The sequence below is a fragment of the Limanda limanda genome, chromosome 17, assembly GCF_963576545.1.
Source record: "Limanda limanda chromosome 17, fLimLim1.1, whole genome shotgun sequence".
Lineage (NCBI taxonomy): Eukaryota > Metazoa > Chordata > Actinopteri > Pleuronectiformes > Pleuronectidae > Limanda > Limanda limanda.
Genome location: NC_083652.1, coordinates 15,218,401 through 15,243,981, shown reverse-complemented (window position 1 = coordinate 15,243,981; position 25,581 = coordinate 15,218,401). Strand labels below are relative to the sequence as shown.

Below are 25,581 nucleotides of genomic sequence, written 5' to 3'. Positions count from 1 at the left end.
AGTATGTGCAGGGGTGTGTGAGTGTGTGTGTGTGTGTGTGTGTGTGTGTGTGTGTGTGTGTGTGTGTGTGTGTGTGTGTGTGTGTGTGTGTGTGTGTGTGTGTGTGTGTGTGTGTGTGTGTGTGTGTTTGTGTGACAAGGGATGTTCTTGCTTCGTAGGCGAAAACGACAGCAGCTTGATTTGGGAATAATGATAAAATGAACATGACTTATTTTTAGCTACAGCATTGTTGGTCAATATCTCTGCCACATAGTTCAGGACTGAACCAGAATGACACTCAGAGCACAAACCTTTTTCCAGCTTTCTTCATTGAAGGTTGTGGAGAGGCTGGGGAGGAATAGCAAAAGGCTCCAGCTGCACTGTTGTTTTCGTCTGCTCAGACTTTACATGTCGCCTGGAGGGGTGAGTTACACACCTGATGACACCTCACACCTTCTCTCTCTGCCTCTCTGTCCTGCAGCTTGTGCTCACTCTGCTCATGTCTTTGTATGTGTCTGTCTCCGTCTGTCCCCACCTCTCACTCAAGGACGGCTTCATCTGTAGCTACACATCCAGGACGAGCCCACGCAACTTTTAACCAACCTGTGTTCTTTTAAATGATCTGTGGCCACGTATCAGGGTCCAGACACATCAAAATAACACAATCCAGTTTGAATACATTGTGTCCCATTCACCTGCCATGAATGTGAAAGCTGTGTTGAGCGAGAATAAAGTTCGTTTATGGCCTCGTGTGAGTATAGGATTGCCGGTTAGTGATGGATTGGCCGACACAAAGAAAATATCACATTACACACACTTGACAGGGCAAACAGTTGGGGGAGGAGTAGGCACACACACATACAGCCGCTTTGATACACTTGTATACACATAAAAAGGCTCATATGCACATGCCTTTGGTGGGGCGAGAGATTTTTGCACGCAGGAGACACACACATGCACGTACATGCACATGTAAATCTTCTCTTTTGTTCTCTGATTGCAAAGCCGGACAAATGATTCTCCTCTGACCAATCACATCTTCCTAACGTGGCAGAGAGCCAATAGAACAGCTTGTTCACAAAGTGTAAAAGTGTTTGAATAGACACAACTGTGGCCTGCAAAGACCCACATCATACGATATTCAACACACACTGACACACACAAACACACACACATAAGTGTCACTGATGAATTGTGTTGTAGCTTTTTTTAAATAAAGCCTAATTTTCAAAACTGTTGCCTCGTCTACGTATGCATGTGTGTGTGTGTGTGTGTGTGTGTGTGTGTGTGTGTGTGTGTGTGTGTCTGTGTGTATGTGTATGTGTGTGTCTGATTGTTTCTGGTTTAACTGAATCAACAGCGTCCCCCAGTGGCAACAGTTTTTTCCATCTCAAGTAATTTTACTCTATAGATTTGGACATTTTTCAAATTAAAGTCCAACATTTTCACTGTGGAATAGATCATTTCAGGATTTTCACTGTAGAAAATAGATAATTTCAGGATACTTCAAAGTACTGTAAAAACACTTTGCTCAAGTTCAGAGAGAGACTGATATGCCTGTGTCCAGGAGCTCTCTGATACCTACATACTGAATCTCAAACATTTTTACTTTTTTGTTAAGTTTTGTTGTTATTTTAAAAATAAACACCAAAACACCAAAAACACACATAATACACAAAACGCAAACAATAAAAAACAAAAGGCCTCACAGTAATTCATACATGTATTGTAAGAATGAATTCAATATGGCGCCAAAAAAACAGTCAAATTCATTAGAAAAACAAATAAGATCAGATATAAGTGTGTATATTTCCTCACAGTTATGATGATTCATTTTTATTTACAGTCTATTATTGTTTCCAGGGGTTCGGGTTCTGTCGGGGAGTTTCGTGCTGCGCGCACCCGGAACCATAGAGGGGGAAGACATTAACGGTGGGACACTGGTGTAAAGATGGCAGACGTACCAGATAATGCTCTTGAACGTGAGTTTCTTAAAAGTTACATTTATATTAAATGTAAATTAGATTTAAATTGATCAATGCTTTTCTCATCCAACGTGTTTGAATCACTTTACGATGAAGCGGTTTGAAACCTTCTCTCTCTGTGGGATTGTGTTTTTAAGACCTCTGCTTTTCTGTCAACAACACAAACTAAATATCCATGTTTGTTTACTTTTTAATCCCGGATGATTCATTTTAGTTAGGATTCTCACACCCGGAAGTGCAGGGCTGATCTGTTTCATTTAGACAATCAATAATAAATCGTTTGTTGAATGATGAAGTTTAGTGACGCCAGTATTTAAATAAACGTCAATGGATCAAAACACGTTGAATAATTAGCTAATTTGTTGCCTGAACACGTGAAATTAGCTTCTCTGGATTATTGTGTATATTTTTAATGAAATGTCACAGGGACATTTTTTTTGCTGAGTCACACAACCGTCAGTGTCCAGAGTCCATGTGGACGAAGACCACGTTTCTCTGTGACTCAGCACATTTCATCCATCAGTTATCTGGTTTCTTCTCTTTTTAAACCCGCGTTGTTAAAGTCATCTCATTCATCTGTGAACTGTGGTTAATGATTCCACCATCTCTCCTCTGGGACTTGTACATTTGAAGAGAACCTGACCCTGTACCTTTGGGCCTCAGGAGGTCCACTAACCAGAGGGTCAGTGGTTCAATCCCAGTCTCCCCCAGTATGCAAACAAAAATTGCCCCTGACAGCTGTGTGATTGGTAGAGAAAGTGCTGCACGTAGATTTATAATTGGTGCAAAACCGCTCAGCACCTGTGAATGAAAATTAAAATGGACTTTGCATATTGTAGAAAGAAACAACAAAACAGCTACACCTTCTCAAACTCCAGGTCACAAATTACCAATCTCCTGCTAATGGTTTGCAACCAGTGCTGCAGCAGATTTCTTGCAAAAACACATTCACTCACCAGCAAGAAAGAATGTCAAGTCATGGACGAATCTGAGGCCACGAGTTACAAATGCTTTCTTTACATACGTGTCTGATTTAGTTTTTAATGTTTTGATAAATATATTGTGTTTATGGTTCATTTCTTTCAGATTGCCCAGGTACAACAAGTGAGCAAGCAGGAAAGTCTTCGTCATGCGAGGGCTGCCCCAACCAGAATCTGTGCGCTTCAGGAGCCACCAAGGCCCCAGACCCCGGTAAGACTCAGCACCTCTTGGTATTATGCTATTTGTAATATGAATTAGGGGTCTGTCAGTCTAACATATCGGATTAGTGGTGTATTTTAATTCTAGGGACTCATGGTCATCTCTGATTCATAAATAACCAGCTCACCTTCCTCCCGTCTCTCAGCCATAGCAGAGATAGGATTGAAGATGTCGACGGTCAAACACAAGATCCTGGTTCTGTCCGGGAAAGGAGGAGTGGGGAAGAGCACGTTCAGCGCCCACCTGGCCCACGCTCTGGCCAGCGACAGCTCAAAGGAGGTACAATTTAGAAATCATCTCCGTGCCACTAGAGGTCACTGCAGACACGGTTTAACCATATTAAATTTTTCAAATCACATTATTTATTTCTGTTATGTTATCTCCGAGCAGTCATAGTCTGTTTGTTCTCTCTCCTCTTGTGTTTTTAATAGGTCGCCCTGCTGGATGTAGATATCTGTGGTCCATCCATTCCAAGGATGATGGGCTTGGAGGGAGAACAAGTAAGTGGAGGTTAATAATAAATGTTATTATTAGATATAATAATCAGTGCAGAGTGTTTGTTAATCTTGTTTTGTGCGCAGGTTCACCAGAGCGGCTCAGGCTGGTCTCCTGTGGTGAGTCCGTTCAAACAATTCAACTCACTTCAGGCTACTTGTGATTCAGAATCATTATGCACATTGTAAATAATGTGTGTGTCTGTGTGTGTGTGTCTGTGTGTGTTTCAGTATGTGGACGACAACCTGGCGGTCATGTCTATCGGCTTCCTGCTCAGTAGCCCTGATGATGCTGTGATCTGGAGAGGACCCAAGAAGAATGGTTTGTGTGTGTGTGTGTGTGTGTGTGTGAATTAGTTTTGAGTTTCCCACCATGTCGCTCCACTGTAACCTGTGTCCGTGTCCATCAGGGATGATCAAGCAGTTTTTGAGGGACGTTGACTGGGGGGAGTTGGATTACCTTATCGTGGACACACCCCCCGGCACCTCTGATGAGCACCTGTCAATAGTCCAGTACCTCAGCTCCACCCACGTCGATGGAGCTGTCATCATCACCACACCACAGGTACGCACTCAAACACACTAGCACCCACACAGGCTCAAACTTACTGATCAACTGTAAAGGGAACTGTAAATTTATTAATAATTTCTTCCATGACCTAATTCTGTCTATCTAAAAAAGAAACGCTTTCCCTTCGTGGAACACTGGGGGTTCGGAGTACGTATATGAAACAGAAGTACAGACACTTAAACAAAAACTGTGTGGAAACCAGACGTTACTCGCCCCCCCGCCGCCTCTTCCTCCCTCGCTCCAGTGGCTGTGCTCGTTCTTGTGAGCGGCACTTCTCTCTTTTACTCTCTGTGGACCTGTCACTCAGGCTGTGTGGTGCATGAGAGGGAACTGTGGCACTTGAAAACAGGGTTGAATACCAACAGGTCTCAGAGAAACGCTGCTTTCTCAGTTATCTTCTTCTTCAACTTGATTTCCAACAGAATTATTCTCAACCACTTGGAGCTGTTAGTTCAGCCGGTGGTTTTAATGTGACTAATGAAATTTAAAACTATAATGAGATTAACCAACAACAAATGAGATCCAACAGTGGAATTCACAGTGTGTGCTGCAGCTGCATTAGGATTTAACCCTCTCTACTAAACTTAGATAGATTTATGTGTCCATACTTTACTCAAAGATTGTCTGTATGCGTCTTAATCCCTTGTGGATTTGTAAAGTGTGAAGATTGTATTTCTATTTTATTATTCTGTATTGTAATACGACTTAGGTTTAGTTGTAATGTCTGTAAATACAAAAGAATATATCCATCGATCACAACAGAGGGAAAGCACAGTTGCAGAAGGAGAGAGGACTAATTTTGGAATCTCATTGTCTAGTGGAGTTGTTTGTGTTTAGGCAGGGATCTTATTTGATCTCTACAGGAAATCACCTCACTCCCCGACCAGTGCCACCAGTCCTCCACTCTCTCTCTCTCTCTCTGTCTCTCTACACCACCAACCTCTGTTAAGGGTGTGCACACCGAACGCAGCCAAATTCATTTGTATCTGCGTCTCCTGCACAAAACAGCCTGTAACATGAATATACTAAAACTTATTTCCAACTGTCACAAGAGTTCGGGCTGAAGAAAATGAATTTCAAAGCAAATCTTTTTCAATAAATATAAAAACCTCATCCCTCTACACTGTTTGTTGATGTTGCTTCTGCTCTTGGTTCAAACCCGACCTTTTTCTGATGCTTAAAGAAGCAGGTCAAAAAGCAGTAGACTCACTTCCTCATTCCTTCTGCTCTCTCTGAACCACGACTAACCAGTTCCGATCTGGGAAGTACCGGGGGAAAGAAGTCCGTCTGTTTACAGAGCTTCTGATATCTTGATATAAAAGAGTTCTTGTTTTTTTTAAAGTCAAACATTCCGACGCTTTTAATTGTGGGAGTTAATCAAACACATTTTCTCATAGTTACACTGATAGCTGTGGTGGGGGAAGGAAAACAGTTTAAATGAACTTTCACCAGTGTTCAGCAGCGTCTGCTTATCTCTACTGTCTACTGTTGCGTCCCTCCTCTCCCTCACCCTCCCCTCCCTCACCCTCCTCTACCTGACCCTCCTCTCCCTCACCCTCACCTTCCTCTCCCTCACCCTCCTCTCTTCTGTCCCCCTCTCTAGGAGGTGTCGTTGCAGGATGTGCGGAAGGAGATCAGATTTTGTCAGAAGGTCAAGCTGCCGATCATCGGAGTGGTGGAGAACATGAGCGGCTTCGTCTGTCCTAAATGCAAGGTCACTGACGGCTGCGTGTAACGGCTCCACACATGAGCAATCCAACTGAATACACTACACAGTACCAATGCATTCAAGTGCTCCTCTGAAGGTTCCCTTCCTGAGTTGTCGAGTCATTGCTCTGATTTTGGTTCGTTCAGGTGCTTTGACGTCAGAATGTGGAAAAAGCTTGGTGTTTAGAGCATATAAACAACACCTGAGCACCTGTTTTCATTATTTGTATAATAATGAGGAGCAGATCAAATCCTTTAACAGGAGCATTTCAGTCTGCTGATGTCATTTAGTCTCTTTAGAATCGGAAAACACATCCGTTAACTTTGATTTTCTGTGTTGTGACTCTTGCAGAACACGTCACAAATCTTCCCTCCCACAAGTGGAGGTGCTGAGCAGATGTGTGCGGATCTAAATCTACCTCTGTTGGGAAAGGTACCTCTCGACCCGAGGATAGCACGGAGCTGCGACGAGGGCAAATCGTTCCTCAGTGAAGTACCTGACTCTCCTGTTGCTAAAGCCTTACAGAGCATTGTGCAGAGTGAGTGTTTTCAGGATCACACACACACACACACACATGTCAATTTTTTCACCTCTTTCATCACATTTTGGATTTTGATCGAATCCTCAGACAGGAAGTCAAGACGCACAAACAGACGCACAAACATATTTCAGCTTCCAGCGAAGTCTCGCATTTTTGATGACTGGATGGTTTACTTGATGGCCAATTCCAGATTAAATGTAATGAAAGAAGAAGTTCTCTCGTCAAAAAACGGGAACCAGACGAATTAACGGGAAGAAAGATTTTTGTATCGTGGTTTGATAACTTTTACTAACTACTTGAAGCATGAGATTAAATGTGAAAAGTCAAATGTGGTTTGTGTAACAGCTTACTCACTCGGGGCTCACGCACACTGATTTCGGGAACTACAGAGGTATACTTGTGTCCTTGGAAATCTTCATCAATATTAGCATCATCCTCACGCTCCTCTCGCCTCTGCTCCGCCAGGTATCCAGGACTACTGCTCCAGTCACGTGACCGAGGAGCAGGGCGCCACCTGAAGACTCACTGTGCTAAAGAGGAGCCGAGAAGATCAGAGCTCGTCCCGGTGTCATCCTCAACGTCTTTGTAATTCACGACAGTCGGCAGCTTGGATATTAGTTTGGTGAGCGGCTCAAAGAAGCACTTAGGCCCGGTTTTGAATATTGATTCTTGAATTACAGGTCGTTCCTACTATAGATGTAAAACTCTATAGGAAAAAAACAGGTCATGAATACAATCGTCTATATAATTCCCCACAACAGCTGGGCATTGTAGTTTATTACCGAACATTACTCTAACAGGTTATTTATTCAGCTATAAATTACTCGAGTGAGTATTTACGGCAGCGGAATATTGTTTATAGGTTTGACTCGAAATAACCTACAGTGCTAAATGATAGTATAAGAGGAACATGTCACCCAGTGCAACACTGTGGGTTAATATACCCGTTTGTAATAGAGGAATAAAATGTATTGAATCTTGATTGACTTTGATCATTTTGTGAGATTTTGTTGACATTTAAAAAAACATGGAATATCGCCACATTAATTTTAAGTGAATTAAAGTGCAGGTGTGGGAACTGTGCAGTGCCTGAGGCCTGTTCTGATACAATCGCATGTGAACTCTTTTTACAATATGAAAAGATAAAAACTCGTGACTGTGTTTGGGGAAGTAAAACCTTTTGATTGTGTTCTAATTGGAGCCATTTTGATATTTAGGAGTGAGAACATGCTTGCTTTGTTTGTGGGTCCACTGGTTCTCACTGTCCCTGGCTTCAGTGACTCCATAGTAGGAAGAGAGAGTTTAATCATGACACAGCGATTTCATTACATGTAGTTTATCAGTCGACCAAATCTTCTAAATACCGAGCACAGAATCGTCAGGTTAATATTCAAGCCACTCATTTGACTTTGCCTCCTCAGTGATTTTTATATGGTCACTTTTCAACTCAGCTGGGTTTTGTTTTTAACCAGCAGCTTCTTCAGTTTACATCACACTCACTCACAATCTGTTCCTCATTTAAAGTAAATATACACATGCAGATCATGTGAGTCCTTGTTTTGAATTATTGTGTGATTACTATGATGATTTGTTAAAAATGCTCTTTGTGTGATGTCTGTACACGTGTTGACTGATTTCCGAAATGGCCTTCAGTGATTTCTCTGTTATATTTACTGAACCTTCACTGCTGATTTATTTATTTGACCTGTTTAGAAATGTAGGAATCCTTGAGAAAACCATGTTAATCATAAGAACTGTGGAGTTTTTACTATTCCACCCATCCGTCACCAGCAGCTCACCTTTATTCACTGTCTGGTACAGGTGTGGTTTGGCGGAAGTCAGACAAAATGTGGTGAATACCTTAGAGCTGTAAGGCATGTGATTTCTGGATAAACCAGTTCTGGTAACTACGACTAGATTTGGTAGATGCAGAGAGTACAGATCGATTCACTCCCCGTGGGATCAAGGTGAATGTGAATTGTTGTCTTGTATGTTTGTGACTGCAAACAAGTAAATGTGAAAGGGAAAGTAATGTGGTGACGGAGCCAAATGGCCGTTAGCACCATCAGACATGATTATTACCAAATAAACAACTGGAGGGATTTCATAAGATGATGAAAGTGTGAAACTGATCATTCCTCCTTGAGTGAGCATGTCAACTCACGTCTTACAAATAAGCCGCGAGAGTGTAAAAGTCTCTTTCACATTCAACATTAACAAAAAACTGTTCAGACGTGTCCAACCACACAAACACCTTTATCCTTCAATGTGAAAGCGTTGGGAATCTCTTTCTCTAGCTGTCTCTCTTGCTGGACCTCAATCTCCAGGACATCGTTCCCATGACCCAGTTCAGGCCCAGGAGGCTCTGGACGGAGCTCTGACGTGGCCTTCACCTGTGCTGAGATCCAAGACCTGCAGGAGGGTTTGGTGGAGGAGAGAATTTCCGAAGCCAACAGGGGATGCTGAAAGAATAGATAAGGGGATTTCAGGGGAGGAGAAGGTGTGGTTAGAGAAAGAAGAGGTGGCAGCGCTGGTACAGACGATGGGGGATGTTCCAGTTCCTTTTATGACTGAGTGGCTGTGCAGCAAATGAAAACACAAGCATGATGCCCTGATGCGAAGTTGGAAGTGAAAACGGAGGTTAGAGTTGCTTGCAGGACGCTGGATTTGTACAACTTGGAGAATACGGACCCGAGCTTGACACTGGATACACGGGGAGCCGCTGACTCAATGAAAGGCCTCTGCTATTCTGCATCCGACAGCATAACGACGACTGGGGTGAACATGGAGCCCGTCAGTGTCTGTGGAGCGGCAGGAAATGCTTCACCTGTTGAGGCCTGTGCAGACAACATCTCTGCCACCTGTCTGGAGATGGACCAACTCTGTGTCCGGTGTGTCACTGACGGGTCGACACACACAACAGACGACCTGATGTGTGTGAGTGGAGACGCACAATGGGGCACGGATGCTGGATTTGCAGATGTAGCACATTTCTTTTTAGCCTGTTCTGCAAAGGACTCTCCTACTAAAGCACAGGATTACTCATCTTACTCAGAAATGGATCAGAGCACGACGTTAGACAACTTAGAACAAATCTTAAGGACAGATTTCCACGAGAAGGATGAGGATGAGGGGAGAGTGGGGTCACACTGGGGTAAGTTGGTACAATGTAGGTCTCTTATCAAGTCGCCTATCTTAATCCTGCTTTGCTTTATATGCTATTTTATGAGAGGTTGTAGAAATAATATCAAAGCCTTGAGTCTACGTGCATTCGGGCACCACTGTGCTCGGAGGAAAGCTTTTTTCTGCCCCGGATTTTACGGTGCTTTCCGACATCAGCTCCATCACTTCTATGAGATGCGCTGTTGCTTTTATAACAAGACCAGACAAACCAGTATTCTAACTTTGTAACTGCCAGGGCTGGGTTTGGTGGTCAGGGCCTATTATCTTCACTTTCACTTTGAGTCGAGGCGAAGCTGCAGGTATGTGGAGCAGCCGAACATCCTCCCCAGAAGACAAACACTTGTGTTTATCAAGTGTTTGTCTTCAGGATGCAGATGATTCACTTTTGATCTCATAGAATTTGAAGGATCAAATGTTGAGGTCAGAGTCAACAAAGACATCTCCACAGATAATACAGAGACAATCTAAAGCTGATTGCAATATTATTTATAAGACTTTATATGATAAATAAGGAAAACAAAGAAGTCAGAAAATGACATCATGTATAGTTACAAAAGTGATTTTTCAAGGTATCTCCGCATCCCGCAGGACGAAGGATGGGACCTGCAGTTTGTGTATATGTAGAAAATGAATCTATAATCATATGGTGTGAAGGATGCAATCATGACTTTATCTATCCGAAACCGATCGTGTTGCTTGAGGCCGGCGTCAGAGCTCGGATCAGGAAATTTAAGGTATTTTAAAAGGGTGAAGTTTCCATACACATGGATGTGATCAGTGAAAAGTGGTTTATCTGCAACCATAGGATTTATTGCACTTGCTCTTCAATTAACAGCACAATCGGCACTTTGTTTTCCACTGGACCGACCTGCAACCTTGTGTTTTTGTTTGACAGTAAAGTGAAAGAATTTGTTTGGCCACTGTGCATGGGAAGAAACTGGCTTGAACTGGAACGAGTGTGATGATGTCATGACTTGGCAAAGGTGCAGCCGGTGCTTTCCAGTATGAACCAAAACGCCCAAATGTCATTGTCCCTGCCGAGAGCTGATTGGTGACTCAAGGACAACAATACCAAAGTGCGACCAATAACAAATTACATTTAACTAGTAACTCATTAGAAACACTACCTGCAGCATTAACAACCTAACTTGATAAACACACTCAAATAAAAAATAACACAGTATCCATTTATCAAAGACTGTTGCACACAGATACTGTCGGTAGAGCGCAGTACGTTTATCCAGGAAGCAAAGGGAAGAACACATAGAATGGATAGCGCATGAGGAATGTGATCCACCCAGAGCCAGTGCCATGGCCCAACAGTCCCATTAAATCCAACCAATCTTTGCACCCACTCATAAATATCAGTCCTATAAATGTGTCTGATTATTTTCATCAAGTCAAAGTTTGAAAGTGCAAAACAAATTCTGGATCCCCTCCCGGATCCAGATTCACACCTAGCTTTCATTTGCATCTGTGAGCATCATTGAAAGGGGCTTTATAAATATAATACATTTTAATAGAATGGACTTTGCTTCAGGTTTTAGTTCTATTGGTTTTCATGCTTTTGGTATGTTGGTAAATAGACTATATTAGAGGCATACTTTAGCCACACAAATCCTATAGAGGACCAACCAAGTAAAAGAAAGTCCAGTACACAAGGATTCGAGGGCAGGAGAAATGTGACTTTTGAAATTGAGGGTAACAACACAATATGCAAATCCTCTGTTTTGAATATGTGGTCCACGTGACAATGTGAAGTTGTTTATGTTTTCTCTATTGCCTTCGATCTTCCACATCAGTAACGCGTTACCCCTCCGTGCACGTTGTCCTGTTTGCTCACCGAGGGCGTGAGGATGGAGGTTTTCGTGACTTTTAATCTAAATGAAAACTGCAGTTTGCTCCGGCCACGTTTTGACAACACATCTCTCACAACAGCCTCAGAGAAGCTTCCCACCGGCGAAGTGAAAGTAAAAGATCACAGACAGACAAAGCAGGTTGTGCGCACTGAGTTTGGAGCTGCACGGGTCATTCGAGGACAGACAGTGCGAAGTGGTTCATGTCCCAGGAGTTTATCACACAGGGGATCGATCCTCAGCAGGAGTCCAGCGGATCTGAGCATCTTCCAGAGAGGCGGCCCCGGCAGGTAGGAGTTACCCGGGCTCTGGTGCACCAGCTTGGGCATGTTTATCCAAAGTGCGCACGTGTGGGTAGGAAGACGTTCTCGGTGGTTTCTCCTGCAACCACATTTCTTAGATTTTTGTGAATCATCTTGTGATTATTATAAGTTATTTCATTAAATTATGCACATACATAATGAGTGGAGGTGTTATTTATTACCTGCATAATTCGGTGAAGAGCAATAACAAAATTGAGAGTCTTAAAAATCCCTTTCAATAGTTCTACTACTGATGAAAACTACAAATAAGTTTGTTAAGTTTATAATGAATTGAATTTCAAGTCTATGTCCAATTATTATAATATCATTGTATGAATCTCTGCATGAGTGGTCTCCATTACGCGCGAGTTGAACATGGTTTAGTGTGTCAAATGTTGCGTGGACTCTGACTGAGACGAGGGGCTGTTGTCAGGGGAAGTTAGAGCCAGTGTATTTTGGGGGACTTCCAGGAGACTAAAAAGTAAGTCTGCTTTGGCTGCCAACTTCTTCCATGTGCGTGAATATGTGTGAGTATATGTGAACATCGCCACTATTCTCTCCTTCACATTGGGGGTTTTGTTTTTAGGAATTTTCTATTGCGCTCCTGCAACGTTTCTGTCGCTGGACAAGTTGCATGTGCTCATTGGTGTTTGTGTAAATACTAACAATATGTAATAAACACTTTTATTAACAAAGTTGCAAAGTGCTTAACAGAAAGAAAGAAATGAAGAACAGCATTAAAAGCAAGAGAAGAGGTTAATGTGATTAAACAGAGGGGAAGGAAATACAGTTACACACAAAAATAAACATAATAATTAAATAATTAAATAAAACCTTGCAATAATAAATGTTTCAGGAAAACTTTAACTCTAATAACAAAGGCCCAGTCATCAGATAGGATCTGGAAATAAGTGGAACTCCCTTCACAGATTCAAGTGGTTGTTTATATAATTTATTACTTTAAAAGTGATTAAGTAGAATGTTTAAATCAATGCTACAGACATTAAGTGCAAATTTGCAAGTGTCCGGGGCAATGTGTTCATTCTTCTTTTTTTCATTGAGGTTTCTTGCTAAGTGCCGAACGTTTTTGGTCAAGGAAAGGAATTTACTATGAAGTGAGCAACATTTATAGCTGAGAAACTCACTGAAAAGTGTTAGCAGAACTAACATCTAACACCACTGAGGTAATGGGGGGATATATCATGCTTCTATCTGGCTGAGAGGAAGCAGCTTTATTTGTAACAGAAGTGGGCAACACATATTACTGTATTAGCGACAGAACCCAAAACATGTGGTGTTGTTTTTAAGTTTGCAAGTTCCTCATCACAGAGGCTGTTCTGTTGTGTGTGTTATCAAGCTTGAAGGTCAAAATAACACAAGCACCTGGCGCACGTTCTTGGTTTTATGAAGTTAGATAAACTTTGTAGATTATTTCTTAACAAAGTAGAGATGTGAGTCTGAAGGTTTCGCATTTGGTGTCTGTACTGAGAGATCTCTGTCTGTGTGTTATCAGGTGCCAAGATGCATGAAGTAGACCAGGACCCACTCGACTTTGGAGATCTACCAGGTTGGTCTTGTTTGAATTTTAACTACCAGTCTGTGAGCAGCTCTGCAGAATGCCGCCATGAGAATCGACACAAAGATCAGACATAAATACCTTCAAGAGTTTCCCTCATAAAACATAAAACGATAAGCAGCGAATAAAAGATCAGAGATATCAGAAATACTAGACGCTCCTGCAGCTTTTTCCCTGTTAAATCCATTATATGATGGTGTCATTAATCACTCTAGCTGGTAATAAATGGTGAGATACTTTTTAACGGTAGTAGTTTTAACATAACATCTTTCCCACCAACAACAATCAGACCAATCTGAATACAAACACGACAGCATTTCAAATTCAAAATGAAGATATGATGGTTGCGTACATTGCAACATAAAATTGCATCACAGTCCAAGCAGTTGTATTGACGAGGAACGAGGAAGAACCTCACAGGCACAGAGTGTGCAGCTGTGCCCTTTTTATTACATCTATTCGTCCTGGTAGCAGCACATCCGGGTCAGGTGCAGATTAACAGAGAAGCAGCACAGGTACCAGGACACTGGAGGCCTCAACAAGTATAGAGTAGCCACCTAAAGCTTGTTCTGCACCTCCTGGTCTCCTCCTGGTCATCCGGGCCTGGTACCATACTGAGGAACAATGGGACAGTGATTTGGTATAACTTAAAAAAGTAAGGGAAAGAACACCACCAGACAAAAAATCACAAAGGTCCAAAGGTTTGTGAAATTGAAACGATTTATGACTCATATCCAAACTGATTCTCATGCTGAATCTTTGTGTTTTAGATGATATATCTGAATTCCTGAATGATGATTTCCTATTGGGTAAGTTGCAAACAATGCAAATCAGGTATGAATTTAAAGAAGATCCAGTGTCTGATTCCCTCTAATGTGTTTTCTTACCAACAGGCACAGACGTTTTCATTGATGATCCGTGGTTTAACCCTGAGGAACTCACCAACTTCAGTAAGAATCTCTTCTCTATTCATTTTCCGACTACTGATACATGATGGAAGACAGTGGATGACATTAAAGGAGAAAAAGAACAGGTCCAAACATTGTCACGATAGATTTATAATAGATCCACACATTGAAAACTGTAGATGAAGAAGTGCATGTTCTCATTGACAGTTTTATATTTATCATCAAAGAATCTAAATCCTCAAAGGGTGTTGAAGCTACGTCCATAGGTGGAGTCACACATATAAGCTACTGCTGAGTCTTTACATGTAGACAAAGGAAAAGCACAGATCCCCTAATGGAGAGATCAACACTACATCACATATTAAGAAGATAACCCTTTCATTACATGTACAAATATGTGTGTGTGTGTGTGTGTGTGTGTGTGTGTGTGTGTGTGTGTGTGTGTAAATACATATCAGGAGGACATTTTCTGTTAAACAATGAGGAAATAAAACAAAAGAGTTGAGAAACAATTTTCTCAGTGATGTCATTTAAGTCACATTAGCTCGAAATTTTCACTTCCGCTTCCCAGTCCTTCGAGACATTTATAGAAAACGCTTCACCGTCATGGTTTTTTAAAAGATCACTACCGAAATTCGAAAAACAACCATTTCTAGTTATCGTGTCTGCTTCACCGATTCCTGTACTTCCCCCCTCGTGCACGTCAGATGATGTCGGTGTTCCGGCAGAGCAGTCGTGCACCGGTGGTCACCAGCAGGGGCAGACGGACCAATACACCGGCATTCAAAACAAAAGGAGAAAAAGGCAGAGAGGTAGATAAAGAGTCACTAGAACCTACACTGCAGCTCTGTGTGTTGTGGGAATCCAGCCACAAACATCCTCAAGTCAGAATCACTCAACCTTTTATTCTACTGTTTCCTTGTCCAGTTCCTCGGTCACAGCGGTGCACTGATGAGAAGAAACCACCATCCACACCAAAAAGACACAGAGCAACAGGTGACCCTCCCAGACTGTTTGTTTTTTTAAAGTAATTATCACATTTAGGCCTCAAAAAAGAAACGTCAACTTCATTTGAGATATCTGGTTTAAAATGTTTGACGCTAAATCATTTATTACTTCCTTGTTTTTGTTAAACCTCTTATTTTGGTGAGCACAAAGTGAACAAAACCCAGTTGGACATTATCAGAATGTTGCTTGTGATTGTTTTTCCAGACGCCGACTTGGAGGCAGAGCTCATTACTGCAGAGGCAGCGAACACAACCACCACTCCCACAAGATTCCTTCACCTCCAACCCCGTATTCATTTCATCACCATCCCTGACTCTAAAGGATATCAGCTCATCCCCAACGTGGGGCTCTCTCCTCCGGTTATTAGACTTCGACTCCCAGGTGCAGCCGCTACACCCACATACATATTAGGTGAGTTAAATATTCACGTACACTTGAGTCTAAACGTATTTGTTGACATTGTGTATGAACTAACCCTGTAACAATCTTTTAAAATGTTAAATAATTAAAATAAATTTTTCTAGTATTAATTCTCTTAACTTATATACAAACTGTTTCCGCAAGAAATTCTGACCTAGGACTTTTTTTCGATTTTAATGATGCATTTGAGGATTGGAACCTCATGATTTTCGATTAATTTATTGCACATATGCTGATACTGCATGTTCTTATCCCTGTTTATAATAAAGTTCCTTCCGCCTCAACACCGTGCAAACCCCAAGTGCAGCCGCTCTCCCCAGGTGAGACAAAAAACTCGACAAGAAAAAAATCTTTCATTATCATTGTCGTGGTTCCACTGTTCTATCTGAACGTAGCCTCCACTCTCTGCTAACTGCAGTGTTCTCTTGTGTTTGCAGTGGATGCTGCAGTAGTGCCTGTCCAAATGAGCTCGTCGCCACCAGGATCCCTGTCGGACACAGCTAGCAGAGCAATGTCTCCCCCTCATACCTCGGTCTCCTCCACAAGTGTGTACCGGTACCTGTTTCATATCCTCCCTGTGCTCAATGCTGCAAAACTATTGTAAATATCGTGGCCTTTTGTATATTTCAGAGACCTCCCCATCTAACGAATCACCTCCTCCTCAGTCTCCCACTGTCCACGATATTCCAGGTAAATTCCCATTTGGTTTTAATCCTCTCTTCTCTGTTAATGGGAGCTGCAGCTTGGCATTCACTTGTATTTGTTCTTTTCAGAGAGTGTAAGAGACTACATTCAGAAAGTCAAAGCCCACATGAGTCTTACATGCCCGGCTATAGAGGAGGGTATTAGTCTGACCTCTCATTACGTGGATGTGCAAGTGAGCCAGAGAGAAACCTTTCGCTCGGGAAAGAACGCAAACAGAGTCCTGGACAAGGAGCTCATCATCACGGGAGATACGGATCGACAAAACACCTTGTTGGGGCTCAGTCAGGTAAGAGGATCACTTTTATCGGAGTGCAAGCAGATGCATGGTTATCATCTAGTCACATGCTTTTGTGTAGCTTAAAAAAGATTTAAAGATTTAGTTGAAATCCCAGGTTGCAGCTACCTTCATGTGGATCTTTCTCCTCTCAGATCTTCGGAGACTCAAATGGACGTAACCTCAAACGATACATAGTGCTGCTTGGCAATGCGGGCATGGGAAAAACCACCCTGATCAGGAAGCTGTGCTTTGACTGGTCGAGAGACAGCATCCCACAGTTTGACTTTGTCTTCTTATTAGATGGCAAAACACTCGCTTTGAAAAACCCCATCTACAGCCTTCAGACCCTTTTATTAAACCTCTCCTCTTTTGCCACTTCTTGCACGAACCCTGAGGAAGTGTACGCTCAAATCCTTGCGGCCTCCAAGCGCGTGCTCATCGTTTTCGACAATTTCGACGAGCTGCGAGAATACGAAGTTCTACTCCAGACTCAAGAGAAAGAAGTGATAACATCTCTGCAGAAAGACAGTAAAGCAGAGACCTACACTGTAAGACAGCTATTCTCTGCCATCCTTCAGAGGGTCCTTCTTCCAGGATGCACTCTTCTGCTCAGTACCCGGCCGAGGGGCTTGGCAAACCAGCTCCTCCGTCGGGCCGACAGCTTTCTGGAAGTATGTGGCTTTACGCCCACCGATGTAGAAGCATACTTGTCCCAGTACTTCACTGACCCGGCCCTCAGAGCCTCTGCTTTGGACTACTTAAAAAACTGCAGCTATCTACATCTCCTCTGCTGGAATCCCGGACTATGTCGGTTGGTGTGCCTGGTGTTGGAACACTCCAAAACTTTGGACGTCCTTCCGAGAACTTTAACCGGGCTCTGCCATCAAGTGCTTCGTTTGAAAATGGAAAAGCACGGAAAGGCCACAGACTCAATGCCTGACGTTAAAACACAAACACCCCTGAAATCTGAAGAAGAAACACAAATCTCAGGTAATGATCAACTGAATGTGTGTCACAAAAACATTCCAGTCCGTAAGTCCAGAGCACGAGTTCACACTTGTACTCGCTCAAGCAGCAGAAGAACGAGGGGGGCAAAAAAGCAGGTGACAGAGGGGAGTGAAGTGGACGGGGAGGAGATAGAGAGTGTGGGAAGGGAGGTGGATAGAACGGAGGAGAGAGAGCTGCTGTCCGAGCTGAGCTCTTTGGCTTGGGAGGGGGTCAAAGCCAACTCGTCCATCCTTCCCACGGGGCGGAGCTTAGCTGCCAAACACAAGGCTTTCGGCCTCGAGTCAGGACTCCTCCTCTCCCATCCCCTGAGGAAGAGGCTGGGTGACTCAACGGAAGAGGGGGGAGGAGAGGACCGAAAAGAAATGGGAGGAGGAGAGAAACAAGACGGGAAGAGGGACAGAGGGAAAACGGAGATTAAAAACGTTGATGACAGTGATGGCCACATCCTGTTGTGGGCCAGTCCCTTTCTTCAGAGCTACTTGGCAGGAGTCCACCTTTCTTTTTCTAGGTAAGAACAAACTTGTTATTAGATGTATAATAGTTTTTCCATCTTTGTGAAACTTCTATGTCCCTTTTCCGCTCATTTCCTCAACTCTACTTGACGTTCATTGTTCTAGCCTGTTTCAGCCCTCTCTGTTTCCACAGGACTGTGTCAGAGCGCAGCTTCCTCCAGAACCTTCCTTTCCACTCAGGACTGAAGGGACGTCGCCGCCCTCAGAGAGAGGAATTCCAGCTGACTCAGCAATTTGCAGTTGGCCTCCTCTTCCACAACACTGCAGAGCTGCAGAGCCTCCACTCACACACAGAGGCAGCCTTCAGGGATATGGTGGTCAACAGACAGGCTCTGGTGACAAAGCACCTCAAAGGCCTTTCTCAAGGTGACCTGAGTCCCGCCCAGGTCCTGGAGGCATGTCACTATGTTTACGAAGCAAGTTTCACATCATCTGGGGACGGGAGCAAAGGCAGCTCGCGACTGGTCGCTCACCTGGCAGCGAATCTTCCAGACGTCCTGTCATTTCACGGAGTTCGGCTCAACCCTCCGGACGTGTTCACCGTGCAGAACATGCTTGAAAGAGGTGGAGGTCTCTGCCTGGATCTGGGGGATTCTGGGATCGGGGTTTCTGGACTGAGAGCCCTGGTGGGGCTCGACAACGTCAACTCGTACAGGTACTGATTACAGTCCACATTTCAAAGAGCTGTTTGGAGTTTTTCATTGTCCAGTCATCAATTAAGCTGATACCTGTGTCTGCTGCAGAGTCATTCAACATGTTAGTGACTCCTGGTTGTTTTATTCCCATTGCAGACAAAAGCCAGCTGTTAGTGAGTTTTGATCTGTGGAAAAGGGGGCTGCAGTTAAATCACATAGCTGTGTTGTTTATCTCCATTTACTCCATCAATACAAATGGGAAACCCTTTGAAACTGACCCCCTCCTCCCCCACAGGGCTTGCATTGCTGATGTTATCGCCCTATGGGAGCAGCTGGAGTTGAATGGGGAGGAGGGGCTCCTGCGAGGGGCGGTGTCCAAGTTCAAGATCCACCCTCTGAAAGTCACACAGCTGTGTCATGTGGAGCACCTGGCACAGCTGGTGAACATACATGTGCACAGGAAGCTGTCGAGCAGGTAGCTCACCACACACACGCACATGCACACACACACAGATGCACCCAATTGTACTTCCCCTGATTTGTGTGTTGTTTTTTGTGTAGTTGCACCGATTCCGACTCCATCTTTGCAGACGGAGTACCAGCTGTCAAAGAGCTACACAAGCTGGAGTTTGAGTAAGACATGACATTTGAGTGCATGATGATGATGATGATGATGATGATGATGATGATGATGATGATGATGATGATGATGATGATGATGATGATGATGATGATGATGATGATGATGATGATGATGATGATGATGATGATGATGATGATGATAATGAAGATTATGCTTGTCCCTCTAGGCTTGGCCCAGACAAAGGTCCCCTGGGTATCTCCAAGCTGTGGGAGCTCCTGCCAGCTCTACATAACCTACAGCACTTAGAGTAAATACACACTCTCGCTCCCTCTTTGTGTTTGTGTGTCTGTTTGTGTGTCTGTTCGTGGGTTCTGACTCTCTCTCTTTCCTCCGTCAGTCTAGAGAACAGTAAGATAGGGGACGAGGGATCCGAGAGGTTGGCTGATGCTTTATCCTCACTCTGTTCCCTGGAGAAACTGAAGTAAGTAGAACTTTTCCCTCCAGTTTTCCTCTGGCTGAGAGGATATAAAAACCTCAATATTTGAACATTTTGAAAACAGTAAGATCTTAATGTATGTCTGTGAAACTGAGCTTATTCTCTCTCCCTCTAGTGTGTCACAGAATTGCATCGGGGACCACGGGCTGAAGAAACTGGTAACCGCCCTCGGGTATCTGCCCAAACTGCACTGTTTGAGGTAAACACACACACACATTGACCTGCTGCACCTACACAACAATACCCACACTGACACACACAGACTTTCACTTCCTTCTTCCGCCCTCTTTTTTTCCAGTCTCTACAGTAACGTGATTTCTGATGAAGGGGCAGAGAGTTTAGCAGCCGTCCTCCCACACATGGCATCTCTCACTGACCTGGAGTAAGTCTACCCACCTTGTGTTTTCTTTAGACATTTAGGGTAACTGTGTGTATTCATACAGAGGCTGCATTCACATTTCGAAGGCTCCTTCAAATGCAGCCGACAAATGCATTCTTCCATTCTCAGAGGAGTGGATTTTTCTCTGGGTTTACCTTTCCAAGGATTCATTGCGCTTGGGTGTCAAACTGTTTTTCAAAGAGATAATGGCAGCGGCAAGTAATGGGGCCAAACCTTCCTATGCTTAGACTTTTAAAAACTGAACAGCTTATGGTACACATCTTAAAATGATGATCAGATGATGAATGATGTCATCTGCAGAGAGATCAGAGGGGATTTTAGAAGTGACCATTAAAATCTATATTTGCTTTGTTGGACAGTGTGACGTACAACAAGCTGACAGACGTCGGAGCGCAGAGCCTCGGAGCCAGTCTGAGAAACTGTCAAAAAATAAGGACTCTAAGGTGAGGATTCCCTGTTTGAGTTGTTTCATCATTTCAGTCCCAATCATGTCCTGCTGCTCATAATAAATATATTTTTCTCACCTGATTTCCTCTCCTCAGGATGTGGAACCAGTGTATTCCATACGGAGTGTTTGAGCGTCTACAGCAGCAAGACGGTCGCATCCTCTGTCATTGAAACAACATGAAACCTCTTTGTGACACAGCTGTGGTTTTCCTATCATAAATCTTCACGATACAGTTTCTAAAGCATGAATGCTTAAGAGACAATTGAGAGAGGATTCTTTGCTGCTTTATTAAGAAATGCATGTCCTTTATAAGATGACGTCAGGTCTTAGATGGAAATTATTATTACACAGTGCTGCAGCTATGGAGAAATTCCAGAAATACATTTGCACCTTGATGTTTGTCTAGTTTTTTTATGTGAGTTACTGTTTGTTTGTCTTCTGATGTTGTTTCCTAAATGTTGTAAAGAGTTTTTTCTATTTGTGTTTTTGTATAAATTATATATTTGTTGATACTCTTTCTGTGGCTGTAAAATATAAATAGCTTCACAATCATTTGACACTTGAATATATATTTTGTCAATTCTGTTTTCATTTCAAACCTTGGATACAATTGTTTGACAGCAGGCCTTCCAGAGTTTGACTAAATTAATGAATGCGTAAACTAAAATGGAAATTCAGTCTGATTATGAAGCGTGTTTCATGTGTAAATTACATGAACTTCCATTAACACAAAGGTAAAATACAAATATTGCTACATGACTCGCATCTGCAGATAGTCACATATCATATCAGGTGTCAATCACAGACATTAAATAAAGAGCTTCTTCTTTATACAAATCTAAAAAAAACATCTTAACATCATCCTCTTTGACTTTTTCCCATTACCAAGCTGATGTTGCTCTCTGGTGTCCTCTGCTGGACAAACGCTGACAGGACAACAACACAGCACGTGGTTACCAGTCACCAGTTTTGAGGTAAACAAATCCCCTTAGCATCCCGTCCTCTGACGCAAGAGCATCTAAACACACTCATCTAAAAAGAATGAAGGAGGCAAGAAGCTGGCATTCACTCAGTTTATTAAACAGACACCTTGGCAAAAATCGACTCTGCTATGATGCATTGATTATTATAACGTGTGCAGGTCTGCAGATGTGAGGGAGGGAACAAGCACTGGTTGTGTTTGGATGATGATGATAACATTCGACAAACTGACCTATCACAGTCCTTATTGATGAGTGAAACACTGAGCACATGTTGATCAGAGCCTGAACAACACAGCCTGGTATCATGGCACAAAGCGTCTTTCACCGGTGATTAAGAAACACTTTCCACACAAATCAAGAATCCTTCCCATCTTCACTTGCTGATTCCTCAGGAGAGGGAGTGACCTCGAGATTCAACTCACCCATCTATTGACAATACGTACTATTATAACAAAAATATATTATTATTATTATTGGCCTGTTAATGTTGCCCATTTCCAGCATGATGGAGATTGATTAAATACTTTCTTGAGTTAAATATTCACTATTAATCTACAGGAAGCCCTTACCGGATTCTATCTGAGCAGTTTCCACAAACATGTGTTTTTATTATTTAAAGAATATTGGTATCCTGAGCCTTAGTGTCGGGTTTCTGAAGATGTTTTTATCTTTTATCAAAAAACTTGAATTCATTTGGACAAACTGATGGACAGACAAATACAAATGCAAATGCCTCGATACATTATATATTGCTTAATGGCAGCCATAGTCCAAAAGATTATAATAATTTGGTTATTAGCCGTCACTGATTCGTACCAGTTGATCTGATGGGGTATTATCTGCATGTGCACTTATTTTGAAAAGGTCTGAAATGGTCACCACCCAGTAGCGCCATGATGATTATACACAATTTGTTTATTCTGGACAGTATTTTGCCAGAAAACACTGGTTGCGCTGTACTTAATTCTCTGGCCTTCACTGCCCCAAGGCGGTTTTCTTCTTCCCCTCCACAATGAAATCCAGCTAATATATGTAATAACTACCTGATTCTGTACGATATCTCAAATGTTCAACTATTAGACTTCCCCATTGGTTGAATCCAGTTTATTATTGCTGCCGAGAATATACCTCTTAAGAACTGGATTCTATATTCATATCAAAGAAAGTGCGATAAAACAGAATTCGACAACTAAAATAAACAAAACAACTGATGTCATGCTTCTGAGTCTCATGTCAAACGAATCTGTAACATTATATGAACCTACATGTGTATATCTGAAACACTTCTTTTAAGTTGGAGGTTTCAGTACTTGACAATCATACTGATATCATTTGGGCGTGTTTGGCCATTTGTCATAACTAATCTATAACAGTTTGTTGTTTTCTGGTCAATTAAATTCGCCACAATAATTTAATGAACCATAGGTTAACAGAAGACCTACTGAGATGCTTTTATTCACAACAGTGAAGATTGTGACACGTGCAGGGCGGTGATCCTGATTTATAAGTGAGCTTAAAGAGTTAAGAGCTCTCCAGCAGATACGACCTGTAGTTGCACAGCCTGTGTCCAGTGTCACTGTGAGTGTCAGTGTGCCCAGAGTTCCTAACTGTGCTCCTGAGAGTGTGCACATCCTTGAAGCACACATGCAGTATGATTGGCCTCAAACAACACATTTTAAATTGTTTTTCAAGGATGAGTGAGCCTGCAAAGCAGCAACTGGTTTTCCTTAAAATGTAAAAGGACAAAAGGGTAAAGCAAGTTGTTCTGCGGGTGATTAAGTCTGCGACAGATGTACATTCCGCACGTTGCCACTTCCCTCTGTGAAGCACGTCACACTGTGGCTTTTGGTGGCTAGGGAATATAATTATTTCCTTCTGCATTCAGCAACAGGATCTTGCACAGCCTGGATAAGTGGTGGGTGTCAATGCCAGGTTGCTGGATCTGGACTGGCAGCGGCGCAGCCAACCTGAAACATGCTTCAGAATTCAGTTTTGCAGCACATACTGCTACTGAATCATATTCCACTGTGTCCCCAGCCACAGATTCCAACGTGAACTCCCTGATGTCCGACTCGAGTCGAGTGTTTTTAGATAGAATGGTCTCAGACTGACTGGCAGCTGATCCGGTGCAGATTCCTCGGGACAGTCATAACACGGCAGGCAGTGCTTCATCTCTTCCTCGGGGTTACCTTCTTTTGAGCCGAGACAACCTGGAGACATGGTAGCACAATTTAAAAAATATGCACTGAAAAGGGCCGGTGTCAAAATTAGATATACAATGTACGTACTATTGTATTTGATTCTTTGTTCAAATGTTCTTCTCTCTTTGACATTGCTGGCCTTTTACTTGTGCCATTGACCCTATTTTAACTTGCATATGACAAATAAAACTTGAAACTTGAACTCATTTCAAAGTTGCTGTTTCCCCAAGTACGTTAATCACTTAGTTATATCTCAGTGTGGTGATCAAATCATAAAACATGTAACTTCTGATCTGCTTTGCTTACTTCTTAATTGATGTGTCTGTGTGAGACCAAGGCAACGGCAGCGTCAGATTTGTTCCCAGCATCCCTGAGCAGGAAGAGTTCAGCCTGGAACTCTTCATCACTACCACCACCTCCAGGATGATGATGATGATGATGATGACCTCCTCCTCCAGGACCAGCCCGTCACTCCAGGAAGCCCTCGAACAAATCCAGCTCCGTGTCCGTGTCGTAGGGGACAGAGGCCGGGTCGGACAGCACCCCGAGGTCCACCAGCGCCTGGTCCATGTCCTCGGGAAGGAACACGATCCCCACGTTCAGGACGATGTACTCCATCAGGAAGGCGTAGTACAGGATCAGAACGTTCACGAAGAACAGGCCCAGATAAAACATATAGGGGAGATCGTCCAGGAGCGATTCCACTGAATCTAGCTGGGCGTAAATTGGGTTTGTCATAGAAGAGAAAGGCAGCCACTGGTTTTGGGTTCGTCTTGCTGGGAGGGGAGGTGGATTCCGGGTTGCTGGAGCAACTGGTTTGGGTTCGTCTTGCTGGGAGGGGAGGTGGATTCCGGGTTGCTGGAGCCACTGGTTTGGGTTCGTCCTGCTGGGAGGGGAGGTGGATTCCGGGTTGCTGGAGCTACTGGTTTGGGTTCGTCTTGCTGGGAGGGAAGTGGATTCCGGGTTGCTGGAGCTACTGGTTTGGGTTCGTCTTGCTGGGAGGGAAGTGGATTCCGGGTTGCTGGGAATCACTCTGAGGGGCTGGTGGGACTGGGGGCGTCCATTTTGCCAGCTATCTCATCTGTATGGGATCCAGAGGAAAACAGCAAGGAACACACGTCCATAAATCATAACAACCAGTCTCAGATTAGCACGTTAGCTAGCTCAACGCATTCTTGCTAGCTGGCTAATGGCTAAAAACAGTAGCATGCGTAGCTAGCTAGCATAAACAAACGCGGACACGTCTGTGCGTTGCGTGTTCGAACTGTTCTTCTCCACTAACCTGCGCTGTGAGGAGAAACCTGTGGAAACCAGAGACTGTGGTATAAACACAGCTTGAACGTCCTTTTCCGACATTTCTGTCAAAACATTCCCCCGGACACCTGAAGCCTCGGCCTCCGATTGGCCCATCGCTCACACCGCTCCCCTGTGATTGGCCTGCACAAGTGTCAATCTTCACTTCAGGGGCGTGTCGCGGGCTTTAACCGTCACTGCCAAACCCCGGAAGTGAATGTTGTAGTCTTTCCCCTAGCTCGCTCTTCTGTGTTTTCAACGGTGTCCCGCGGGGGTGAAGAACTACAACTCCCGGGGAAGCTGCTCCAC

At 43.3% G+C, this 25,581-nt stretch overlaps 3 protein-coding genes across 5 annotated transcripts; 2 read left to right on the top strand and 1 right to left on the bottom strand.

Annotated features, from left to right (window-relative positions):
* The first annotated feature begins 1,899 nt into the window (after positions 1-1,899).
* nubp1 (nucleotide binding protein 1 (MinD homolog, E. coli)) lies at positions 1,900-7,460 on the top strand. Its single transcript, XM_061089645.1, has 10 exons — positions 1,900-1,961; positions 3,051-3,155; positions 3,310-3,443; positions 3,596-3,664; positions 3,746-3,778; positions 3,890-3,980; positions 4,069-4,223; positions 5,833-5,943; positions 6,289-6,475; positions 6,944-7,460. Exons 1-10 carry the CDS (start codon positions 1,931-1,933, stop codon positions 6,994-6,996), a joined length of 969 nt encoding a protein of 322 aa, XP_060945628.1. The 5' UTR covers positions 1,900-1,930; the 3' UTR covers positions 6,997-7,460.
* A 4,058-nt stretch (positions 7,461-11,518) lies between these two features.
* Positions 11,519-21,331, top strand: ciita (class II, major histocompatibility complex, transactivator). 3 transcript variants are annotated; one of them, XM_061090643.1, is made up of 21 exons: positions 11,519-11,807; positions 13,333-13,386; positions 14,166-14,204; positions 14,289-14,345; positions 15,011-15,115; positions 15,231-15,299; positions 15,516-15,722; positions 16,001-16,051; positions 16,169-16,276; positions 16,362-16,421; positions 16,505-16,722; positions 16,866-18,229; positions 18,367-18,888; positions 19,164-19,343; positions 19,430-19,501; positions 19,678-19,758; positions 19,849-19,932; positions 20,063-20,146; positions 20,246-20,329; positions 20,707-20,790; positions 20,890-21,331. In XM_061090643.1, exons 2-21 carry the CDS (start codon positions 13,341-13,343, stop codon positions 20,963-20,965), a joined length of 3,591 nt encoding a protein of 1,196 aa, XP_060946626.1. In that variant the 5' UTR covers positions 11,519-11,807; positions 13,333-13,340; the 3' UTR covers positions 20,966-21,331. The 3 variants fall into 3 exon arrangements, with proteins under 3 accessions (XP_060946626.1, XP_060946624.1, XP_060946625.1); XM_061090641.1 differs by having other exon boundaries at positions 18,349-18,888; XM_061090642.1 differs by lacking the exon at positions 11,519-11,807 and adding an exon at positions 12,166-12,300 and having other exon boundaries at positions 18,349-18,888.
* Positions 21,332-21,854: 523 nt separating this feature from the next.
* On the bottom strand, positions 21,855-25,054 carry dexi (Dexi homolog (mouse)). The gene is made up of 2 exons (XM_061089708.1): positions 24,286-25,054; positions 21,855-23,988 (listed from the first exon to the last, which is right to left on the bottom strand). The coding sequence occupies exon 1, from the start codon at positions 24,715-24,717 to the stop codon at positions 24,448-24,450; it is 270 nt and encodes an 89-aa protein (XP_060945691.1). The 5' UTR covers positions 24,718-25,054; the 3' UTR covers positions 21,855-23,988; positions 24,286-24,447.
* Between the last annotated feature and the right edge of the window lie 527 nt (positions 25,055-25,581).

Coding starts and splice junctions, on each gene's coding strand:
- dexi (XM_061089708.1), bottom strand. CDS start 24,717: ATGACAAACCCAATTTACGCCCAGCTAGATTCAGTGGAATCGCTCCTG.
- ciita (XM_061090641.1), top strand. CDS start 13,341: ATGCATGAAGTAGACCAGGACCCACTCGACTTTGGAGATCTACCAG. Junction 15,300..15,515: donor AAAAAGACACAGAGCAACAG/GTGACCCTCCCA, acceptor TTGTTTTTCCAG/ACGCCGACTTGGAGGCAGAG. Junction 18,230..18,348: donor GTCCACCTTTCTTTTTCTAG/GTAAGAACAAAC, acceptor AGCCTGTTTCAG/CCCTCTCTGTTTCCACAGGA.
- nubp1 (XM_061089645.1), top strand. CDS start 1,931: ATGGCAGACGTACCAGATAATGCTCTTGAAC. Junction 3,156..3,309: donor CACCAAGGCCCCAGACCCCG/GTAAGACTCAGC, acceptor CCCGTCTCTCAG/CCATAGCAGAGATAGGATTG. Junction 3,981..4,068: donor GAGAGGACCCAAGAAGAATG/GTTTGTGTGTGT, acceptor CGTGTCCATCAG/GGATGATCAAGCAGTTTTTG.